Genomic DNA, 23,672 nt, shown 5'->3' with positions numbered 1-23,672 from the left:
GACACGAGATAGGGCCTTCTCGGTGGCTGCTCCTAGGTTCTGGAACTCCCTTCCTAGGGAGGCACAAATGGCCCCCTCCTTGCCATCCTTCTGTCAAGCAAGTAAGGACTTTTTTTATTCTGACAGGCTTTTGGGATAGGTGTTTAGGATTGGGCTTTACAAGGCTTGTTTTATATTATTTGTATTATTTTAAATTGTTTTTAGATTTTTAAGTGCCTTTTAGAGTTTTAAGGTTGTGCATAGTTTAATTGTATGTTTTTCTATATTTTTAACTACATGTAGCTCTATTTGTAAGCCACCCTGAGTTCCAGTTTGGAAAAAGGGCAGGGTAAAAATAAAGTTTCAATTCAATTTGAGGAAAACAGCCTTGCTCACCAAATCTGGCCTGGAGGTTTTCAATCTCTTCTCTAAGAGGATGCTCATAACATGCAGAAATGTGTACTTTATGCACAATTATTTTATTTGCTAGAAGTGCAAGGCCAAAGAAGCCGAGATAACTTCATCAGAAAATGAGTCCCAGGAGTCTCAGCAAGTACTAGGAGATCCTCACTGGAGTTCAGCGAGTAGCAGCAACCAAGCCAGAATCCCCATTGTTGGATCCAGGCCTCCAAAGAAGCTGGAGGCTTTAGGCTGCAGTGAGAAGACCAGATCAGAGGAAGATGATGCCTTAAAATATGTCCGAGAGATCTTCTTTACTTAATTTTAAAGCATAAGCAGATAACAGAAGCTTTATTTGAGCCTGTGGCAACTTGGACTTATGAAAGTAACTCAAGAGCAGCTTTGGATTGGACAACAGGACTTCCAAAAAAACTTACCAAGGAGAAAATGTGTTTGTTGGAAGAACATCCTTCCATGTTCCTTGGCACAATGAATATTTACTTTCACTTGTCTTGTAACAACTCAACTCTTGTTATTAAAGCAGGGTTGGGGGAAGCGTCGGTTCTCTCGATGTTCTTGGGTTCCAACTTCATCTGTTGTAAAGCAGGGGAGGCTAATAGTTGGCCCTCCTGATGTTGTTTGACCAACTCCTATTAGCCCTAGTCCACATGGCTGGGCATGGCGGAAGTCCAACAACATCTGGAAGACCATTAGGTTCCCCATCTGTCTTAGAAAGAATTACCGAGTTAACTTGCGTGAAGCACTTGAGAGGGTTGAAAGTGTTCTAGAATTGTTACATTAAAGAATGCTTCTACTGGAACGTGGTACTATTTTCAAAAAGTCACATCTAGTAAATGATTGACAAGACTTTAAATGTCAGCATCTCTTCTTTGAGTAACAGACTTGGCCTTGGCAGAAAGGCAGTTGAAAAAGTATTATCTGGCTGTTCAAGTAGAAACAGTTGTATAAAATGATAGGCTTTCCAAATGCTTTGTTTACACTTAAGAAGCCTAAGGAAAAGAACAATCTCCCACTCACTGTCTTGTAGTAATATGGCTCTAATTAGAATTAGAGAATGCTACCACCTTTATCGGTCACCACAGTATTATTGCCAAATAGCAGCTAGATGTCTGCGAAGTATCTTCAACTACACTTTGCAAAATAAAAGGTCTTGTTTACATAACTAAATGCAAAACAAGTCAGGAATCCTGCATCTTTAATAATTGTGTGCAACAGAGTTGGGGGGGTCTGTAGCTCTCCAGTTGCTGGACTATAGCTCCCATAATCTCTGTGCCATTAGCCATGCCGGTTGGGACTGATGGCAATTGGAAGTCCAACCATATCTGGAGGGGTGCAGTATCCCCACCCGACATACTAGAAACAATAGCCCTGTCCACTTTTGCACTTCTTTATACTGTTTCTGATTTACTATATGAATAACTGGAATATCAGCAGGCATATTAGAAGAGGGAAGCACCAGAAATTGCAGTGCTGGCTCCTGTTCACTGAACCTGTCTTACACCTGGCTTTGGTTACAAAATACATACTCATGTTAAACTTAAAAGTATGAATTATTTCAAACACCTTCATTCAATATGAAAGTTGTATAACTAACCTATATAGCTTTCCTTTAAAAAACACCTGTGCAACATTAGCATGGTAGTAGTAGAACAGCATGCTACTAGTAGTCTTAGCAAGGATGAATAGCCCCTGCTCCTCTGGTGCTGAGCATGGCCAGCAGGCAGCACAAAGGTCTCCCATCGTCATGAACTCTTGCTGGCGTTACGGTTCGAATAAAATAAGTAAAATGTATGTCTGTGCAAAACAGTGGGAGTACTCCTGCTGTGCTTTACTTTCTCTATACCTCAGCACAAAAAGATAACCATAATGACTGACTTGTCAACCAGTGATACATAGGATACCTGTAATATTAGCTTATCTTCTATCAATAACTTGTTCTAAACAGTGCAGGAATTGTCAGGTCAGATAACCAAAAAAAGTTTCAATAGTGCCAAGCAGCAGTTAGCTGCTGTTGCCATATAAAGAACCAACTACTGTTCACACCTAAAAGACTACTTGATTTAAGAAGGCACCAATAATGCAAACCTACCCTCAGCACTGAATAAAGTAGGGAGCAAACAAATAAGAGAAATATTTGTGTGGTAGGAATACAATCTCTCCCTCAGTGGACTCATTTCAAATGAGGGCAATGCCTTAACTATGTTCACTGGGGATTTGGAAAGGCAGTGAACTCACTGAATTCATTTATCTTTTCATCCCACTTCATATACTCATGCAGGAAAGCATTGTCCTTTGGGAAGAGTAGCTTTGAAATGTGCAAGGAAAAGGGTCAAGTGGAGCAACATCAAAACATGGGCCCCACCTAGGGCTACAAAAACCTCACCAAATTCAGACACCCGTACCCACTTCTCAGTGTGGAAGATAAACAAAGCAACACCAACAGGCAAGATCAAATTGCTAACAGCCAAAACAATACAGGCCAGTTTAAATCCATTTCTGTCTTTCAAGCACAGGGCTTGCAAAACTGTACTGGCAACAAAGAGGCATAAAACTGGTGTGGTATACACGCAGATCCTTGACAACAACAGCGCAATCTTGTTGATGCCCATCTTCTCCAAGTTCTTGGAACAATTCAGTTTTTCTGCTTCCTGGTCCCACAGGCAGAAGTTGTAGAAGCCAATTCTTTTGGTGGGAAAGTCAACAATATTCCCTGCTTTCCAGACCAGGGCATAAAACAGCAGAGCGATATAGCCAATTGCCAGGAAGAGATTGCAGAGGAATGGGCTAAACCTCTGCCAGTGTAACCCTGTCCTGGGCTTCGCAATGACTCTTGGGCATTTCGGCTGCATTTTCATCTTGAACACCTGGTAAGAGAAGATCATAGTTTTAGTTTCCAGGGGTCAAGTCCCCACATAGCCACAAACATGCTGGGTGACATTAAGCCAGTCACAGTCTCAGCCTAACCTGTTCTCAAGACGATTAACAGTTGGGATGGGTGGGAAGAGATCATGTATGCCACCCTGAGCTCTCTGGAAGATAAAACATGACTGATAGGTATATAGATGTAGACAGAGTCTGGATTAACAGGCATATTCAGTGCAGCATGTTTGGGGAGGGAAATTGCTACTTCCCTTGGACTCATCACAGACTCTGTAAAAACAGCAGGAACACCAGGGAGAAGCTTTAAAGTCGCATAGGAAGCTGCCTTATACTGAGTCAGATCGCATCTTGCTCAGTATAGTCAACACTGACTGGCACTGGGGCTCCAGGGTTTCAGATGTTCCCAGTTCTACCTAGAGATGCTGGCAATTGAACCTGGGACCTTCTGCGTGTGAAGCAGATGCTGTACCACTGAGCTATGGCCCTTGAGTAAGAAATGAGCCTGGAGCCTCCTCCATCTAGCCTGTGTGAGGAGGGGCCCCATCCCTACTGAGAGGGGGAGGTTTTCCCTGGGTGCACCACGGGCCTCCAAGTGACAGTAGCAGTAGTAGTAGCAGCAGCAACAGGACCTGGGGAGAAAATTGGAACACAGAGGTGGGCAACCTGTAGCTCTAAGGTCCCATGTGGCCCTTGGCCTAATTTCAAAAGCTCTCTTGCCAGTGATCAGTTCAGACTTTGAGCAAGAATGACTTGTGTCTTTCCCAGCAGTTTGCAGATGGGAAGAGAGAAAAACGGGAGTAACTCCTGCTTACAGCTAGCTTTTGCCCTGCCTACCACCAGCATTCAGCCCCCAACAGCTTACCCCTAATCTACAGGGCATGTGGCCCTTGACAGAGAAAAAAAAAAGGTTCCTAGCCCCCTGCTTTAACATGTCCCCATGGCATCTTTCTTAGCTGTCCCACCTCCAAGAAAACATATTTTAAATGTATATTGCACTGGTATAATGTTATTAAGTTGCCATATCTGAGTAAAAGGTAGAGTATACATCTTTATTTAAGAAACTCAGATAGCAATAAATAAATAGTAATAAAAACTCAATGCAGCAACAGGAGAAGTTCTGTACATAATTACCCTTACATGGTTCATCAGCACTTTTTCGGGGGGGGGGGTTATGACGGGAATGGAAGCACTATTGGTTATTTATCCTAGAGCAGAAGGATGGTCCAGCAACATGGAAAGAAAGGATACAGTCTTCAAACAGCTGCAAAAACAAGTACTGCCACTGCAAGGAGTTCCCAGCCTTATAATTGGGGGGGGGGGCTTAAAAAAACTGCAGCCACATTCCACAGATTACAGAATATAGCAATGAACATGCTAGCAAATGGAAAGATCACATCTTCCCAGCATCAAAATTATTGCTGTTTGAATGGGAGGGGTGTAGATGTAAAATCCTTCAAACAGAAGCACTACCTTGAGGAAAGATGGGTGGATCCTATACAATAAAAGGGTTAAGAACACTGGAAAGGCTCTTAATTATCAAGTTACCCATGGTTATTAACGCAAAAGAATACTTTCATTTTCAGTTACAACATACACGTGTGACATCGTGGCACATGACATACCAGAATGACATAATGATTGAGATATTGATTTCAAAGTGGACCACTCTGGCCTGGTTTGCACATAAGGCCTTTTTGGGCCAATGCACATATTTGGAATTTTGAGAACGTACCATGGGCCCCAGTCACAAAATGGCTGCTGTGGGTATATCGCTTATTATAAACAGGCATGTTTAAAGTATTTTCACCAGTTCCCCTTTGCACTGGTGGACACAATGTTGCCAAGCCATGGTTCATTTAATAAACCACATGTTAACCATGAATTGCCTTAGAGATGGTTGAACAAACCACGGCTTGTTTCTTCAAAGTTTGGTTTATTTTCCAGCTGTTCTTGCCTTGTACCTTTGAAGCCTGGTGCATATCTGGGGTAGGGTGGTCAAACAAGCCATGGGTAAGGAAGGATGCTGTGTTCACAAATAACATTAAGCCATAGTTACAACAAACCAAGGCCTGTAAGCTAACAACAAACCATGGCTTCAGATGGTTTGCTAGGTCACTGGGCATGGTTCATACATAACACTAAACCATGACTTAATATATCATTGTTTAATAAGCCATGGCTTAGCATCTTGCAAATTGGGCCACTGTCCGCTTGTTTCTTACCACCTCTGCTGCTTTTCTAACATCCTTTCTCAGATTTGACTCCATACTAACAGTATCTGATTGAAATTTTTAAAAACCAAAATATGTTAGGCTTCACTGTGGAAGAAAATCAAAAGTAACTGTTGTGCTATTGCTACTTGGTCTGGTGAACAATGACCTGGCATCAGGTATGCTGGGTCTAGCTAATTCCCAGGTTTTAAATGTCTTGAAAACTGCTTTTCAGATTATTTTCTTCTCAGGTACTACTGTATGGAGGGTGCAGAAGTCATAAATCCAAACTGCCTAGTTCTATCACAGAGCAAACTTTGGGCCACTCAACAAGATAAAATTGAGAAACATGTGATGATAATATCAAGTTTTTTAGTGAGAGAATAAATTTTCCATCGTTGAGCTGGACACTGTATTCACATGGTAAGAAAACTTTATCTGCAACTGCTGGACAATCCGATTTGGTGCCAGAAGTATAAAATCTAAATTTTAGATTCTAAATGGTACCCTATCCTGTGGTACCATTACCATTTTACACATTATGTATCTGGCAATTTTATGCCCTTTACAGGCATATGCTGCTTCAGGTGCCTGTCTTATTCTGCCTACTCACAGAGGCAGCACTAGTTGCAATTTCTACACAATTTAAATGATATTAAGTTCTGGCCTTCTGCATTCTAGGAACACGTTACTCTTTATCAGTTGGAACTGTGATGATTCCAGACACTTACCTTTTCATTCACCCTTGAAATGGGAGGACTTTACACAGATCTTCTCATCTATACATGACACCACCAAACTGCACAAGAGCATGCAAAGGTGGAAGCATGACTAGGCAAGGATGGGAGTGGAGGAGGAAACAAGACGATGATCAATGCTCACCTCTTACAGGAAGCAACTTGTTCTAAGCAGCACACAGCAACCAGCAGATCAAGGCCTCCTTAGTACATAGAGTGCATAATTCAGCACACAACCGTTCTGGCACCTATGGAAAACAATACAGTAGTTCACAATTCATCTGCGCAATGTGTGATTCTTGCTGCAATGGCAGCCAGAATGATACCATAATGGCATGAAAAATGCCAAATATCACCCCCATACACAGTGAGGTGGGGAAGTAACATATTTTACTTAACACAATAAACTGGGACAGAATCCAGCCAAAGCAAAGCAATTTGAGGTTTCATTGGTTTCCATGGGAGATACTGAATGTGCTGTACTTGTTCACTGAAACAACCAGGTCTTAAAAGTACTTAAATCTGGCTCGATTGCATCCTTGGAATTGGACTAAAAAAGCATGCAACCCCATCAGCCTCAGTCAATCCAGGAAAAACAAATGTCTCTACTAGATACCAACCAAGCTTTTTAGATTTCTATAGGATTCCTACCAAAATCTTGTTTGATGATTGGTTATCATCCAAACCCTCTTTGATGCCACCACCTCGTTGCACAGGAAGTGAAGAAATTATTTCTTCAAGTTGCTACGTGCCGGTAGCAATACTTTCAGAAACTGTCTAATTACTTAACAGTTACACACTTTCGTTTTCAACCTAGAATCTAAGTTGCTTCCTTATCAGTGAGAAAAATGGTGCGCAATACAGACCATGTGAGAGCCAGTGTGATGTATTGGTTAAGTATGCTGATGACACGCAGCTCTATCTCTCATTCAAACCTTCACTGAGGTTGGCTGTAGAAACCCTATCCAAGTGCCTGGAGTCGGAGTCGGTGAGTGGCTGGATGGGAAGGAATAAACTGAAGCTGAACCCTGACAAAACCGAGGTACCGAAGGGAAGGTTGGGGGATGTTGACCTGGTGCTCAATGGGGTACAATTGACCAGGTCCGCAGCCTGGGGGTCATTCTTGACTCCCAGCTGTCCATGGAGGCTCAGGTCTCGGCGGTGAGCCAGGCGGTGCTGTATTAATTCCATCTGATACGGAGGCTGTGCCCCTACCTTCCCAACCATCTGCGGTACATGCCCTGGTCTCCTCTTGCCTAGACTACTGTAATGTGCTCTATGTGGGGTTATCCTTGGAAACGGTCTGGAAGCTGCAACTGGTACAGAATGCGGTTGCTCGCCTGATTAAAGGCAGCCGTCGGCGAGATCACATCACTCCAGTGCTGAAGGAGTTGCACTGGTTACTGGTTGTTTTCTGGGCCCAATTCAAGGTGTTGGTTCTGACCTTTAAAACTCTATATGGTTTCGGCCCAGTCTATCTGAAGGAGCGCCTCCAACGTCATCAGGGATGCCGTTCAACAAGAGCAGCCTCAAAAGCCTTCTCTCTATCCCACCAGTTAAAACAGCTAGACTGGTGAGAACTAGGGAGAGGGCTTTTTCAACTGTGGCCCCCACTTTGTGGAATTCCCTCCTAAATGATCTCCGCCATGCCCCCTCTATGATGAGCTTCCACCAGACCCTGAAGACCTGGCTCTTCAGGCAGGCTTTCGGGGTAGGTTAGGTTTTATTATTATTGTTGAGATTTTTAATGTTTTAATGTATTTGTATGTTTTTATTTTGTACGTCACCCAGAGTGGCTGGTAACCAACCAACCAACAAATAAGGTGTTGGACTACAACTTGTGAGACCGGGGTTCAAATCCCCACATAGCCATGAAGCTCACTGGGTGACCTTGGGCCAGTCACTGCCTCTCAGTCTCATGAAAACCCTATTCATAGGGTCGCCATAAGTCAGAATCGACTTGAGGGCAGTACATTTACATTTACAGACCATGTACTTTCCCTCCAATGGCACCACATTTGGCCTGGATATATACAAAAATATGTTTCTATTTTGGTCAGCAATTCTGTGCTAAAGCTAGAATATACATATATTTTACCAACTAGTTTCTTGATTTTAAAAGGCAAGATCTGCAGAAGATTCCGTAGGCTAGGGAACCAGTGATCTACACTATACAGTATTTACGTTAGACTTATATTTGCTTTGCTTCAAGTTTTTAGTCAGTCATTCTAAATCTAAACACAATGGCACAACCAGCACACAAATCAAGCCAACAAATTTCAGTCTGGACAACCAGCCTTCAGCTGGACAGCAGGGGAAAGATTTTATATTTATCAGATTTATATCCTACCCTTCATTCCAGAAGGAGCCCACGACTGGGCTGCATTGGAAGCTCGGGGGAAGATTACAGCTACTAGAAGTGTGGGGACAGAAATCGTGGCTGGATCAAGAGTGCTAGCGGGGGGGGGGGGAAGAGGCATTAAAGCTTCCTCCCTCAAGGTGTCCTGTGACCACAGTTTGCTACTCTTGCTCCGCTTAGTAATGCAGGAACAGTAATCTTTCCCCCACTACCCAGCTGATGGATGATCACCAGGGCAACAGGAAATGGTGCAGAGTTCCCTGGGGTTTGGGGGCCAGACAAATAGCAGCCAAGGTGGGCCGCATGTCCCGTTGTGCTGCCAACTTCATAAGAGGAGCAAACAGGGTCTTTGTTGCTTGGGAATCGCTGCTTGCCTTCTAGTGACATTTGATCTAGTTTGGAGATACCAGAAGCAGGCATTCTCAGTCCGCTGTTCCTTTGACCTGGCCCCTCATGCCCTTTTGGTCAACCTTTTTCACTCTCCCTTCCAACATTTGTTTGCAAAGTTACTTGTACAAATCTAAGACATTTATATTTTTAAGGCTTCAACACTGCATTTGCTTAACTGAGTAAACGTGCACAGGATTGCTCTGTAAATTTTGTAAATATGGCAAACAATTTCATATGCATTTTATGTTGTTAAAGCAGTAAAATACATTTGGGTTTGATAAGAAAGTAAGCCTTGCACACATTTCCATTTACCCCATCATTTTCCCTTCATGGCTTAAACATTTCTGGAAATTTTATATCTCCATGTACAATGAGGTTTACTCTCAGGTAAGTGTGCTTCAGGATTGTAGCTTAAGGGGGCAATCCAACTCTTATTTATGCCGGGCTAAGGAGAGTTGGATATTGTGGCTCAGCCAGGGTCTGCTGGGCTCTGTTGGCAAAAGCCCCTCACCCTGGCTCAGCCGCGGCACAGCCAAGACCCTGCCAGCTTAGCCAGGGGTCCACCAGGGAAGCCCAGCCTGGAAGAGGGACCAAAAAAGGGGCATTCTGGGGGTATGTCAGAGAAGGGCTGGGGGGGACTTACGCAACATCCAACTCCCATTTGGAGCACTCCAGTGGGTCCTGATCCAGGCCAAAGTTACGCAGAGAAAAAAGTTGGTCTAAGAAAATAATTACAATGGAAGATTATGAAGAGCGCTCACTCCCCAGTTAGGGTATTTGTGAGAGCTAGCTTTTACTTTCCAGTCCCCTCATTCAGCCAGCCCGGAGGCTTCCAGATGGCAATTGGATGCTGTGGACCTTTCAGCTGGCTCCTCCTCTGCTGGCACCCCTTCTGCTGGCTTCTCATGAGTTGGATTGCTCTGCCGGTCATTACACATGAGAAGCAAAGTGTGCAAGTTCATTTGTTTCCCCCTATAAAAATGCTGTTGGGACATATTTGAGTTACAGCTAGGCTACAGTAAGTAAAGTCAGTTTCACAGTATTCAAAACCATTCTAATTTGTTTAAAAAGAGAAAGCAATGCTCATTTACCTAAGACACCCTGGCTTCAGAGAGGGCAGCAGAGAGAGAACATTTAGGGTGGCCAGATGCAAAGAGGACAGGGCTCGTACGCCTTTAGGAGTTGTGTAGAACACAAAATTTCTGCTTGCATGACAACCTTCCACACAGCTATTAAAGGTACAGAAGCCAGACAAACTGGGACTAGGGCATGGGTGTCCACATGACTTTTTTTCCAAGAGGGGGAAGGGAGGTAAATACTTCAAATAAACAAACTTAACTAACATTAGAGAATAGGTTTACCATTTCTGGTAAATCTGGTGACTGAGAGTGGCAAGATCTAGCTAGAACTGGCTTCCGAGAAACTTGGTATTCCAGATTTACCCTCTGTTGTTTTCTCAATGGGTAGACCTGCCGTTCCTCATTTTGTCTGGTGCATTTTCAAAACAAATCTGCACCCAGCTCTACATATCTATATCGTTTTAATTGTAGTAGATATATGTACACACCAGTGGGCAGAGGAGAATGGAAATGTATTTTCCTATGCGCATTCATTACCCACTCCTACTCTGCCCATAATGTTGTCACCATTATCTCAAATTATGCACATGCATGCAGATGGGTTTTCTTAAAAAAATCCATGAGCAAGCTTCTAACTTTTTTTTAAAAAATCCTGTCTCTTTAGCACACATGCCTGGGAGGTGGAAAATGCCACTTTTGAGTCCTTCCTGTGGTCTGTTGAGGCAGTGGAAGTGCTGAAGCCTCAGGCTGTGAGCACACTAGTGCAAACCGTTTCCACTGGCCACACCTGGTAGGGCAATGGGTTGATCTGGCAATCAGTTGCAAAATCTGTTTGAAACTGAGAGTAGAAACACACTCACTATTCTGCCAGTTGCAGTGTGTCTCTCCACCTCTCTCTTATGAAATTAGGGGCACACAATGCTGTCAAACCATGCTCCCTTTTACTGTAAAACCTAGAGAGAGAGATCAGCTTGAGTGCATTTTTTTAAAAAAATTCAGCTTCAAAGAGATTCTGCAACTGATTGGCAGATCAATCAGTTCCCCCTCCAGGTGTGGCTAATGGAAACGCTTTGCTGTAGGCAACTAGTGTGTTCACAGCCTGAATTTAAAAACAACAACAAGGCACTGAAGCTGATCCCACCAGGTTTTAGAGTAAAAAGGGGCGGGGTTTGACTAACATTGTGTGCTCCCATTTTCAGAAGAGAGGTGGAAATGCACAGGAACTGGTAGAACAGTAAGTGTGTCTCTACCTGCAGACTAGCCCTGTCTCCATCTGACTTTTCATTTTATTGCAGCAAAAAGGAGAAGACCTGAGCCTGCTTGCTGCTGCTGGTCCTGCCAGTTCCTCTGCTCTGCAGGGACCTCACATGCCATGATCTGCCCTCCCATCATTGCTTCAGCTTGGTGGTGGCAGCTAAGGACTTCTGCATCTGTGTGTCCTCCCCCACACACATACAACCACCCGTGCCACTCCCTACCACTTCCTCCCCCCTGGCTTCAGGTTTACAAGCCCAGTTGCAACCTTCAGCAAAAGACGATCTCTCAAGTACAGAAAAACACTGTACAGTAGGGCCCCGCTTTACAGTGCTTTGTTAATGTGCCGGTCTCAATTAGATGTGATTAGACTAAAGCCCCACTCATACGGCGCTTGTTCCACTTTTACGTGGTTTTCGGGCATCGCGTGCCATTCTATTCAATGAGTTCCGCTTTTCAGCGGTTTTCACTTTTCAGAGGGGGTCCGGAACGTAACCCCCCGTATGAGTGGGGCCCCACTGTACTTCCAATTGCAGTTCCCCACCCCAGTAAAAAAGAAACCTCCCCCACCCCAGCCTGAAAAGAGAAATCCATGTGCACACACACATACAATAATGTGGAAGAGAGGGTGAGCAGAGCGAAGATTTTCTCTGATACACATACACATGCAGGTGTAAGAGAGTAGGGGGGGGGGAAGAGCACAAAAAGTGAAATGATGTCCATCCAAAACATGACCTTTAGATTTCTCTCTCACTCACTCACTCACACACCCCTACCTGCTTCCACTTCCTTCATTTTTTAACATGGAGTGGATCAGAAATTCTTTCAAAAAACACAAAAACTGTTTTCTGCTGACAAAAATGTAATGGGGTGGGGGGGATAGAAAGTTGTTTCTGTTATACAGATTGAGTACAGCTTGCCTACACCTGGGAGAACTATGCTGTTACGTAGTTGCAGAAGCACAGGGTAGAAACACACTCACTGTTCTGCCAGTTCCAGTGTCTCTCCACCTCTTTCTTCTAAAAAAAAAAAAGACACACAACGCTAGCCAACCCCCCCCCTTCCTTTTTACCGTAAAGCCTGGTGGAAGCAGCTGAGGTGCGGTTTTTTAAAATTCAGCTTCAAAGTGTTTTCGCAACTGATCAGCAGATGTGGTTAATGGAAATGCTTTGCTCTGGCGACTGAGTGTTTACAGCCACAGAACAGCGCAAACTGTCTTTAAAAAGCCCTCCTTTCTGCTGCATTGCTAAGTGGCAGTGCCATTTGGGGGAGGGGGCAATACAGAGGTGTTACTGGAGCTGAGTATTGGACCACTGGAAATGGAGTGACACTGGAATACACCCAGCCCCCCATGCTGATGTCAGAACTTTTAGGACTGCCCAGATCACACCTGCAGTGGCCATGGGGTTGACGGCCACTCCGTTTTGAAATCTGCGCGAAGCTGACTTCAAGGTAAAACACGCTGGAGCTGCAACTTCCCAGGTTTTGGCGTAAAAGGGGGTGGAGTTTAACTAATGTTATGTATTCCCACATTCGGAAAACATGTGGAGACACACCAAAGCCAGCATAACCACAAGTGTGTCTCTACAGTGAAACCCTCAATTCTTTCCTTGGCTCTCTTCACCTCCTCTAGCCTTAATTAATTAATTGCACTACTCCTACCATGCATTTCACAGCTTCCCCTAACTGCCAGGATAACAAAACTAGATTACACTTCTCTACCCCCAGCAAAATGGGTACAGCAACACTGGGTTACTTTGCAGAGCTGGCGCAACCTTAGCCCTCGCAGCCACAGTCCCACCCGCTGCAATAAGGGTATAATAATGATGGGCTTTATCTGTACTAGCAGAGTAAATTATTAAAACATTCACAAACAAAATAAAGTCACATTTTAGCAATATGAAACAATACCAGATTCAGAAAGATAATGAAATCCTGTCTTTACTACATTTTGGTTTTGAGTTGATACACTACTCCCTAAGCACAGCTACACAAAAATTTTGAACATCTGTACTGTTTTCAATGGGGCAGCAGCAAGCACTTCTTCACAAAAGAAAAACCAGCACAAAGGGCTTAAAATTAACCAAGTAGACTAAGACACCGGGTGTTTCACTCTCGACCTCTCTTTGTCCAATTGGCTACAACTGCTTTTCCCCCTCGGTGCCAATCATTATTACAACTTCATTCATTGGCTTAAAACCCAAAAGGCAGGCCTGGGCCAATTTTCCCCAAACAAACCACACTTTTTCGCCTTGTATCTAGAGATATGACGGTACAGAAAAAACTCACAAAAAAGTTTCCCCCCAAATTTTCCAAACATTCATATCTCTACTATACCTTGAGGTCTACAAATGTTAGCAACCTACTTTTTTAAAAACCTGAAAGCTGGAAATCCTGGCATAGAGAGCTTGTGTGTATTTTCCCAAAAGAGTAGAAAAAGGAAGATAATGGCCAAAGAACTTGAAGACAAACACATGCAGGAACAGTAATACTCTAAAAATAACTGTAGATTACTACTGACTTAAATAAGCTTCTAAATTCACCAAGACACTTCATGAGGCTGGGTGTTAAGCAAAACCAAAAGCAAAGAAAGAAGGGGGGGCATGGGAAAGTCCCACATAAATTGAAAATAGGCGGTCACAATCTGAAAATGGAATCGGGAAGGTGTGGCATAAGGGGCCCGCGTGAGAAAGAGATCCAGAAGTAAGGAAAACGTGATAGGAGGCGCAAAGACGAATCAAGAGAATAATTTACACTAGGTAGGACAAGCAGAGAGAGAGAAGCAAGGCAAACAAAGATAAGTAGGAGAGAGAACAATAGCATGCCAGGGACGAGGAAGAAAAATCTGGATAAGGAAGGGTTTGTTTGTTTTTGAAGAAACAAACCCGAACTGAACGGGAGGCAATATTTTCTTAGAGAAAGCCTAGGAAAAAAAACAAAGCGGCCTTAGCCGGACCGGATCAAGGGAACGGGGGGGACAGAAGCAGGACACAGTAACGTGAGCGGGTGCTGGCGAGGGCAAAAAAAAAAAAAAGATACACACAGAACCCTCGCCATGCACCCCAAGCCCAATTCTTTTATTCCAGGTTCTGCTTAAAGCACATAAGACTTTTAGGAAAGAGCACAAAGAGGAAAAAAAATTAAATCGGAAAAGATGGATTCAAACCTTCCTGAGCTGGGGAGGGAGGAGGAAGCACCGAGGCCAGGAACCGATATAGGATTTCAAAACTAACTGGAGGGTCTGAGGAGGTGCTACTCACTACCTCTTTCCTCCCCAAGTCACGTCTAGACTCAGAGCCAGTAGTAGCCAAATACATTTCCTGAACTCTGGCTTCAATCCTATTTTGCCCTTTTAGGATGAATAATTTGTGGTGGATGTGGTTGAGCGCACCTCTGCTCCTACAAATGCATCGGAATGCAGTGAAGGCGTGTCACGCCGCTTTCAATGCTCTTGGAACTTTTATGGGTCTCGAGGCTTTCAGACGTACTTTTGAATAACCTGCAAGGGGTCCGGCTACCGCAGTTCGCGTTGTACAAGTATCATCCCCCCCCCATGTTTTCTTATCGATCTTGGTATCTTTTTATCAGTAGTCGCGCTTTGAAACCTGCCTATTGGAGTCCACCCAAACTGGAGAAAAACGAGGTAGTCACTGAGCGAATCAACAAGAAATACTCTCATCCCTTCCCTCCAGTTAGGGGGAAATCCTCGGCAAAACAGTATACGGATACGGGGGAACAGCTGAGACGTTATTAAGGCAACTGCAAATCTTCTCGAAGTAGCAAAAGTCAAAACAGCAAGCAAATTCACTGCAATGAAATATGAAACTACGCCTTCCTAACCCTGCTTAAGTTTCCAGTACTTTTTAAATAAAAGTGTAAGAACGCTTTAAGAAGCGGGGCGTAAATAGGAAAATATTTACTTACTTGCTCACTTCGACGACGACGCTGAGTCTGCCACACAAGTTCCGACTCTTGTTTACTGCTTTTTGCGAAAAGCTGAGCCCTCGGAGTCACATGCAGCACGCTCAGCAGATTTCCCTTTCGTTTTCGATCGGATTTCCCTTCTCACTGATAAGAAGCGCTTACTTACCCACAGTTGCAACCGGCTTCCGTTGTTGGTCTGCGCGCCTGCATTTTGATGTTCTCTTCCTTGTGGACCAACTTTTCTCTAATGTTTTATCTTGTTTTGATCTATACCGCTCAACGATTCTACTCAAAGGTGACTGAGCTTCATTTTAATCTGAACAAGGTTGTAAAACAAAACGTTCTGCAGGCAGGCCTTTTAAAAGTCAAAGAATAACTGTACCACAGACATTCCAGTGGTTTTTTTTTTTCTTAGAGCGGAGATGGTACCCCATCATGCATTTCTTAAAAGCAGATGTTCAAGAAAACAAAATGGAACCCATTCTGCAGATATATACTATATGATAGCAAAGAGGTGCCGAGTTTTTTTAGTTAGTACACTAGTGAGGCCATGTGTACTGCATGCACAGAAGCAGTGTAAAGGTACAAAAATTGACATTGTTCCAGGGCTTTTGTCAGTGGATGCTTGCTGTAGGACGCTTGATGCTGCCTCTGTGAGGCAAGCTGATTTGTATTGATCAGTTGAATATTGCTCAGCCACAAAGTGGCCCTTGTGGAGCTTGGCCTGGCAATGGGGCTGCTGTTAGGGTCATAATCCAAACAGTATCACATGAAACATGCTGGTTCTCTCAAGCTGGTCCCAGTTGTTGTTGTTGTTACGCGCCTTCAAGTCGATTATGACTTATGGCGACCCTATGAATCAGTGACCTCCAAGAGCATCTGTCATGAACCACACTTTCAGATCTTGTAAGTTCAGGTCTGCGGCTTCCTTTATGGAATCAATCCATCTCTTGTTTGGCCTTCCTCTTTTTCTACTCCCTTCTGTTTTTCCCAGCATTATGGTCTTTTCTAGTGAATCATGCCTTCTCATGTGTCCAAAGTATGATAGCCTCAGTTTCATCATTTTAGCTTCTAGTGACAGTTCTGGTTTGATTTGTTCTAACACCCAGTTATATGTCTTTTTCACAGTCCATGGTATGCGCAAAGCTCTCCTCCAACACCACATTTCAAATGAGTTGATTTTTCTCTTATCTGTTTTTTTTCACTGTCCAACTTTCACATCCATACATAGAGATCGGGAATACCATGGTCTGAATGATCCTGACTTTGGTGTTCAGTGATACATCTTTGCATCAGAGGACCTTTTCTAGTTCTCTCATAGCTGTCCTCCCCAGTCCTAGCCTTTTCTGATTTCTTGACTATTGTCTTCATTTTGGTTAATGACTGTGCCAAAGTATTGATAATCCTTGACCAGTTCAATGTCCTCATTGTCAACTTTAAAGTTACATAAATCTTCTGTTGCATTCCCTGGGATCCCCTTTCTTTGGAATTGGGATGTATATTGAACGCTTCCAGTCTGTGGGCTATTGTTTAGTTTTCCATATTTCTTGACAAATCTTTGTCAAAATCTGGACAGATTCAGTCTCAGTAGCTTGTAGCAACTCTATTGGTATGCCATCTGTTCCTGGTGATTTGTTTCTTCCAAGTATTTTAAGAGCAGCTTTGACCTCACATTCTAAAATTTCTGGTTCTTCATCATATGGTTCCTCCGTGAATGAATCTGTCATCCTTTATAGAGTTCTTCAGTGTATTCTATCTCCTTTTGCTTTGCTTTCCTTCTCTAACCATTTTAAGAGTTTCTTCAGTCATCCATTGTGGTCTTTCTCTCTTTTTAACTAGAGGTATTGTCTTTTTGCATTCTTCCCTGATAAAGTCTCTGAATTCAGTCCATAGTTAAATTGTATTTTGGCATTATGATTGCTTTGTTGTTGTTCTTTAGCTTTACTCTGATTTTCAATACGACCAGTTCATGATCTGTACCACAGTCTGCTCCTGGTCTTGTTTGTTGCAGAAAGTATGGAACTTCTCCATACTCTGTTTCCAATTATATGATTCCTATATTGACCATCTGGTGATGTCCACGTGTACAGTTGTCTTTTTGGTTACTCAAAAAATGTGTTGGCAAGAAACCAATGATTGGTTTCACAAAATTCAGTAAGTCTTTCTCCTGCTTCATTTCTGTCTCCTAAGCCCCATTTCCCCACAATTCCTAGTTCTTTTCTGTTCCCTACTTTTGCACACCAGTCCCCCATGATTATCATCGTATTTTGTTTTGGTGTGTGATCAATTTCCTCCTGTACGTCTGAGTAAAATCTCTCCAAATCTTCTGCATTTGACATTGGAGCGTAGACTTGGATGATGGTTATGTTAATAGGTTTCCCGTTTAATCTCATTGATATCACTCGCTCAGACCTTGCGTTGTAGCTAATTGCTTTTGCTACATCACTTCTCACTATTAAAGCAACCCCATTTCTTCTTGATTTCTCATTTCCTGCATAAAATATTTTGTAGTTGCCTGATTGAAAATGTCCCTTTCCTATCCATTTTAATTCACTCACACCAAGTATTGTAATGTTGATACGTTCCATTTCTTGCTTGACAATTTCTAACTTTCCCTGGTTCATGCTTCTCACATTCCATGTTCCTATTGTGTGTGTCATACAACTCTGGACTCTCCTTTTGCATATGTGCGCATCAGCCTCTGGGCTTCCTTTCGGCTTTGACCTAGCTGCGTCATTAGTCACAGTGCTACTCGTACTTGTCCTCAGTTCTTCCCCAGTAGCTCGGTGAGTGCCTTCTGACCTGGGGTTCTCATCTTCCAGCACTATCTCATGTTGCATTTTGGATACTCTGTTCATAGGGTTTTCATGGTAAGAGGTATTCAGAGGTGGTTTACCATTGCCTTCCTCTGAGTTTGGATGCATCTTACTGGTGTCTCAGCTTTGACCATTCCGCCTTGGGTGCCCCTGCTAGGAGTCTAGACTCCTGACGACATTGCTCTCAGCTTCTTCAACACTCTCAAATCCCCTCACCACGTTAAGGTATGCATCCTAAAGGGGTGGTCCCAGTACCGATCCTAATGTAATTCCTCACAATTGTATTATCATCCCAATCCAAATAATAATTCACATGTAAATCTGCTGAAAGAGGGGTGCCATAGGTTGCTACATGAGGGTGGCATCTGATAGGTTGACCCAGCTGCCTGCAAAGTTGCAGTCTTGATGCTCCCTATAGCATGACCAGCATCTATCTGAATATGAAGCCCTGCACAATGCTAACAAGCTGTTATGTGGGGGAATGGGACATTCAATCTAGGTTTTCCTTTCCTGATCACCCTATCCTCATGGGTTTAAAGCAGGTATAGCTAATGTGATTCTCTCCATATGTTCCTGGCCTAAAACCCATAATTCCTGATATTCCCTAATACAGTTTTATGGCAGTTGTAGACCCCTAACATCTGCAGGGCACCACATTGGCTGTCCGTGGTTTAAAGTTAAGCTTAAGCCTAGGGAAGTGCTGTCTCAGTGATAGATCAGCTAGTACCAAGTCATATCTTGACTTTTGAATGACTAAAGATCATAGAGCAGGACAGGGCCAACCTCCTCAATGCAGGGAATCCAGAGTTAGAGCATCCCAGCAGATGTTTGGCCTGCCTGTACTTGAAGACCTCTAGTGAGGTCTTCCCCCACCTCCAAGAATTGGTCCCTTTATCAAAGTGCTCATACCATTAAGACATTTTTCCTAATGTTCAGTCAACATCTGTTTTCTTGTAACTTAAGTGCATTAGTTTTAACCCTGGCCTTTGGGACAGAAGAGAATAGGCTTTTGCCTTCTCTGTGATAGTCCTTCGGGTATTTGAAGAGTGCTATCATATCACACACACCCATTTCTCTTTGTGGTCATCTTTAATCTTTTGAAATTATCTTGTAATTAACTTTGAGAAAAGCAGCTTCTAAATATTAACCTTTTTTTGTAGGTAAACTCCCCCATCCACTTTGATGCCGCTGGAAATCTTACAAAATTTACAATTTCCATCTTTTTTTTTGTAAAAAGTAAGAGTTCTCAAGTTTTAAAGGTGAAACGAAGTAGAGTCTTATGGTACCTTAAATAACAATACTGTATTTCTTCCCTTTAGCCTTTCTCTCTAGAATTGTCATCCTATATTCACCCACTTTTTATGACATGTCCATCCACCATTGTTAGCTTACTACATTCCAATATTTTCTGTATCATCCTTCGGTGGACGCAGTATTCAAGATGAAGCCTAACCAGTGCCGAATAGAGGGTAGGCTTTATGGCCTCACATTGCAACCATGTATTTGCCCACTAGGGTTGCCAGGCTCAGGGCCTGAGGCTGATCCTGTATCTTTAGGAGAAGAGAAAGTCAGCCAAGTGCAGGTGTTCTTGCAACACTGTAATGGGAAAAACCACAAGGTGGAATTCTCCCTTCCCCCTGCACAACTTTTAAAGATACAGAAGACCTCTTGGTTGCCAAGCCCTCCATTTTGGTTAATGACTGTGCCAAGGTACTGATAATCCTTGACAAGTTCAATGTCCTCATTGTCAACTTTAAAGTTACATAAATCTTCTGTTGTCATTACTTTAGTCTTTTTAACGTTAAGCTGTAGTCCTGCTTTTGTGCATGATCTGTACTGCAGTCTGCTCCTGGTCTTGTTTTTGCGGAAAGTATGGAACTTCTCCATCTTTTGCTAGCAATTATATATTCAATTTAATTCCTATATTGACCATTTGGTGATGTCCACATGTACACTTGTCTTTTCGGTTCCTCAAAAAGTGTTCGCAAGAAACAAATTATTGGCTTTACAGAATTCAATAAGTCTTTCTCCTGCTTCATTTCTGTCTCCTAAACCCCATTTCCCCACAATTCCTAATTCTTCTCTGTTCCCTACTTTTGCATTCCAGTCCCCCATGATTATCAGTACATCTTGTTTTGGTGTGTGATCAATTTCTTCCTGTACTTCTGCGTAAAATCTCTCCAATTCCTCTTCTTCTGCATTTGCCATTGGAGCGTAGACTTGGATGATGGTTATAGGTTTCCCATTTAATCTCATTGATATCACTCGTTCAAACCTTGCATTGTAGCTCCTAATTGCTCTTGCTACATCACTTCTCACTATTAAAGCAACCCCATTTCTTCTTAATTTCTCATTTCCTGCATAAAATATCTTTTAGTTGCCTGATTGAAAATGTCCCATTCCCCTCCATTTTAATTCACTCATGCCAAGTATTGTAATGTTGATACGTTCCATTTCTTGCTTGACAATTTCTAACTTTCCCTGGTTCATGCTTCTCACATTACATGTTCCTATTGTGTGTGTCGTACAACTCTGGACTCTCCTTTCGCATCTGTGCGCATCAACCTCTGGGCTTCCTTTCGGCTTTGACCCAGCTGCATCATTAGTCACAGTGCTACTCGTACTTGTCCTTAGTTCTTCCCCAGTACCTCGGTGAGTGCCTTCTGACCTGGGAGTCTCATCTTCCAGCACTATCTCGTGTTGCATTTTGGATACTCTATTCATAGGGTTTTCGTGGTAGGAGATATTCAGAGGTGGTTTACCATTGCCTTCCTCTGAGTTTGGATGCATCTTAGTCTGTTGTCTCAGCTTTGCCCATTCCGCCTTGGGTGCCCCTGCTAGGAATCTAGCCTCTTGGTCTAGACTCCTGACGGCATTGCTCTCAGCTTCTTCAACACTCTCAAACCCCCTCACTATGTTAAGGTGTGCATCCTAGAGGGGGGTTGTCAACTTTAAAGTTACATAAATCTTTTGTTGTCATTAATTTAGTCTCCTTGACATTCAGCTGTAGTCGTACTTTTGTGCTTTCCTCTTTAACTTTCATCAGCATTCTTTTTAAATCATTACTGGTTTCTGCTAGTAGTATGGTATCACCACACTAAAAATCCACATTTTCTTTTTTGGAATTGCCTGCTCGTAGTCCAAATCTGATTACTTCGCAGTTTCTTTGTACTTGAATCAAACTTTTTCCTCATCCATACTTGTGGGTGTGCCCTTTTATGTTTACAAACTCCCCCTCCCTCCTTCTCATCTTGTTGTGTTGCTTATTGGCTTAGATTAGAGGAGAGAGGAGTGAGGGAGCCAATGGGGACCAAACAGAAGCAGGAGGCATGGCAGGAGGTTAAAATGTGACTCAGCTCAAGGCAACCTGCATCCCTCCTCAGCAACTCTTTGTAATCACTGTTTGTTGTGTATGGTTGGTATTGAAAACTGCATCAAGGGAAGGGAAAGTGTGATAAGGCAGTGATTGGAGAAGAACGACATATGGATGAGGGTGAATTAATGGAGGCACAAGGGATTTACATTACAGATTATAAGGATGTATGCATAAACCCAAAGGTACCACTACATTACTTTTTTGCCTCCTGCAACAAAAAAATACAACTATCCCTCTCAGCTTTTAAAGCTTATCTTAAGAAAGAATATGGCCTACCTTGAGAAATGATTGTTTAACTGCAGCATTAGGGGCACGTATTAATTTAAATGTGGATGCACCATGGGGGCATATAATCAAATGGCATTATGATAGACCCTGTTAGCCAAATAGCCTTAATGTCAGAATAAATATTTTTGAGGACCCCTCTTTGTATAGGAATTCTCTGAAAACTCAAACTGCCACTAACTGTCTGTGATTCCATAATAAAGCTCCTAGATGAAAGCATATACTCATGAGGGAGATGGCAATTTGAGTTACATACATTATGGCAAGAGTTCCCAACCTTCTGGGGCCCATTTGGAAACCACAGAAACTGTTGTGGAATCCACATGCTTCCTACAATTCTCTCCTCTACAGCTGAAACCCCCATGAAATCACCCCCATGCTGTACTTAGGCTTGAAAAAAAGTGTTTGCTATTCCTGCAGGAGGGGTGCTGGGGGATGGGACACTGTGGACAGCAGGTAAAGCATCTGGGGGTGCCACACTGGTGGCCTGTGCGCTGTGATTTACCTCTGGGCAGATATTAATCTAATATACAGTCCTTCCAAAAAAGTGGGTTATGGGGTCAGACAGGGTGGTGGTGGCTGAGAATGTCTGAAACAATGATGTACAAAGATAAAATATGGGATTGCATATCCAGGTCAGGAACTAAGACTGATGTCTGAGTGTCATACTAAATTAAAACATCACTAGTTAGCTTCCTCTGTAATTTTTTTTTGAAAAAAGTTAAAATGTGTGTGGCAGGGCAGGAGAATTCAGACTGTATAATCACAGAGTGGACCTTTTTAACTGGTAACTGTTCTTATTCCTATCAGTAATTGAGACAATGAGGAATTATCATAAAAACCTCTAATCTCAAGAGTATGTGTGTTTCAGTAAGATCTCTGTATTTTCTGGGGACCATTATATATTAAATTAAGGGCAGAGTCATGCAGCTTCAAAGTATATTATATATCATAGAATCATAGAGTAGTAGAGTTGGAAGAGGCCTACAAGGCCATCGAGTGCAACCCCCTGCTCAATGCAGGAATCCAAATCAAAGCATTCCCAACAGATGGCTCTCCAGCTGCCTCTTGAATGCCTCCAGTGTCGGAGAGCCCACTACCTCTCTAGGTAATTGGTTCCATTATCGTATGGCTCTAACAGTTAGGAAGTTTTTCCTGATGTCCAGTCGAAATCTGGCTTCTTGCAACTTGAGCCCATTATTCCGTGTCCTGCACTCTGGGACGATTGAGAAGAGATCCCGGCCCTCCTCTATGTGACAACCTTTCATGTACTTGGAAGAGTGCTATCATATCTCCCCTCAGTCTTCTCTTCTCCAGGCTAAACATACCCAGTTCTTTCAGTCTCTCCTCATAGGGCTTTGTTTCCAGTCCCCTATCTTTGATGCCCTCCTCTGTGCCTGTTCCAGTTTGTCTGCATCCTTCTTAAAGTGCGGAGACCAGAACTGGATGCAGTACTCAAGATGAGGCCTAACCAGTGCTGAATGGAGGGGAACTAGTACTTCACGTGATTTGGAAACTATACTTCTGTTAATGCAGCCTATGTAGACTTCTGTAAGAATGCATATAAATTAGGGTGAAAGCATTTATCATGATAGTGGGAGATCTTCCTTTGTAAAGGCTAAATGCAGCTGCTGGATTCAGACTGCAACCATAGTACTGGGGAAGGAAGCTTTAATCCTTTCCCCTTGTGTCATTTCCTCAATCCATACCACAACTTTGCAGGGGGGGAGGGATTCAGTATTAATCTTCCATTATTATTTTTTCATTTTTTAAACCAACAACATTGAGCTGTTTTGGAAAAAAGGAGGAAATGTAGAAAAATCAATAATTAAAGCCATCTCCCCTTTTCCAGAGAAATAGAAACAAATATCAGAAGTAGGAGACTCCTCAGGGAACTGCATCCCTAATTATCCACTCACACTCATCAGGAAGCAATAAAATAGCTGAACCTACAAGAAGGAAA

At 42.9% G+C, this 23,672-nt stretch overlaps 1 protein-coding gene across 6 annotated transcripts; it reads right to left on the bottom strand.

The window, feature by feature from the left end:
* Positions 1 to 728: 728 nt before the first annotated feature.
* TMEM140 (transmembrane protein 140) lies at positions 729 to 15,645 on the bottom strand. 6 transcript variants are annotated; one of them, XM_061639441.1, is made up of 3 exons: positions 15,233 to 15,645; positions 6,372 to 6,474; positions 729 to 3,263 (listed from the first exon to the last, which is right to left on the bottom strand). In XM_061639441.1, the coding sequence occupies exon 3, from the start codon at positions 3,252 to 3,254 to the stop codon at positions 2,670 to 2,672; it is 585 nt and encodes a 194-aa protein (XP_061495425.1). In that variant the 5' UTR covers positions 3,255 to 3,263; positions 6,372 to 6,474; positions 15,233 to 15,645; the 3' UTR covers positions 729 to 2,669. The 6 variants fall into 6 exon arrangements, with proteins under 6 accessions (XP_061495425.1, XP_061495428.1, XP_061495431.1 ...); XM_061639444.1 differs by lacking the exon at positions 15,233 to 15,645 and adding an exon at positions 14,475 to 14,646; XM_061639447.1 differs by lacking the exon at positions 15,233 to 15,645 and adding an exon at positions 13,830 to 14,001.
* Positions 15,646 to 23,672: the final 8,027 nt, after the last annotated feature.

This window comes from Rhineura floridana, chromosome 8, assembly GCF_030035675.1.
Source record: "Rhineura floridana isolate rRhiFlo1 chromosome 8, rRhiFlo1.hap2, whole genome shotgun sequence".
In the NCBI taxonomy this organism is placed as follows: Eukaryota; Metazoa; Chordata; class Lepidosauria; order Squamata; family Rhineuridae; genus Rhineura; species Rhineura floridana.
The sequence above is the reverse complement of the archived record's forward strand: the minus strand, read 5'-3'. Positions and strand labels throughout refer to the sequence as shown.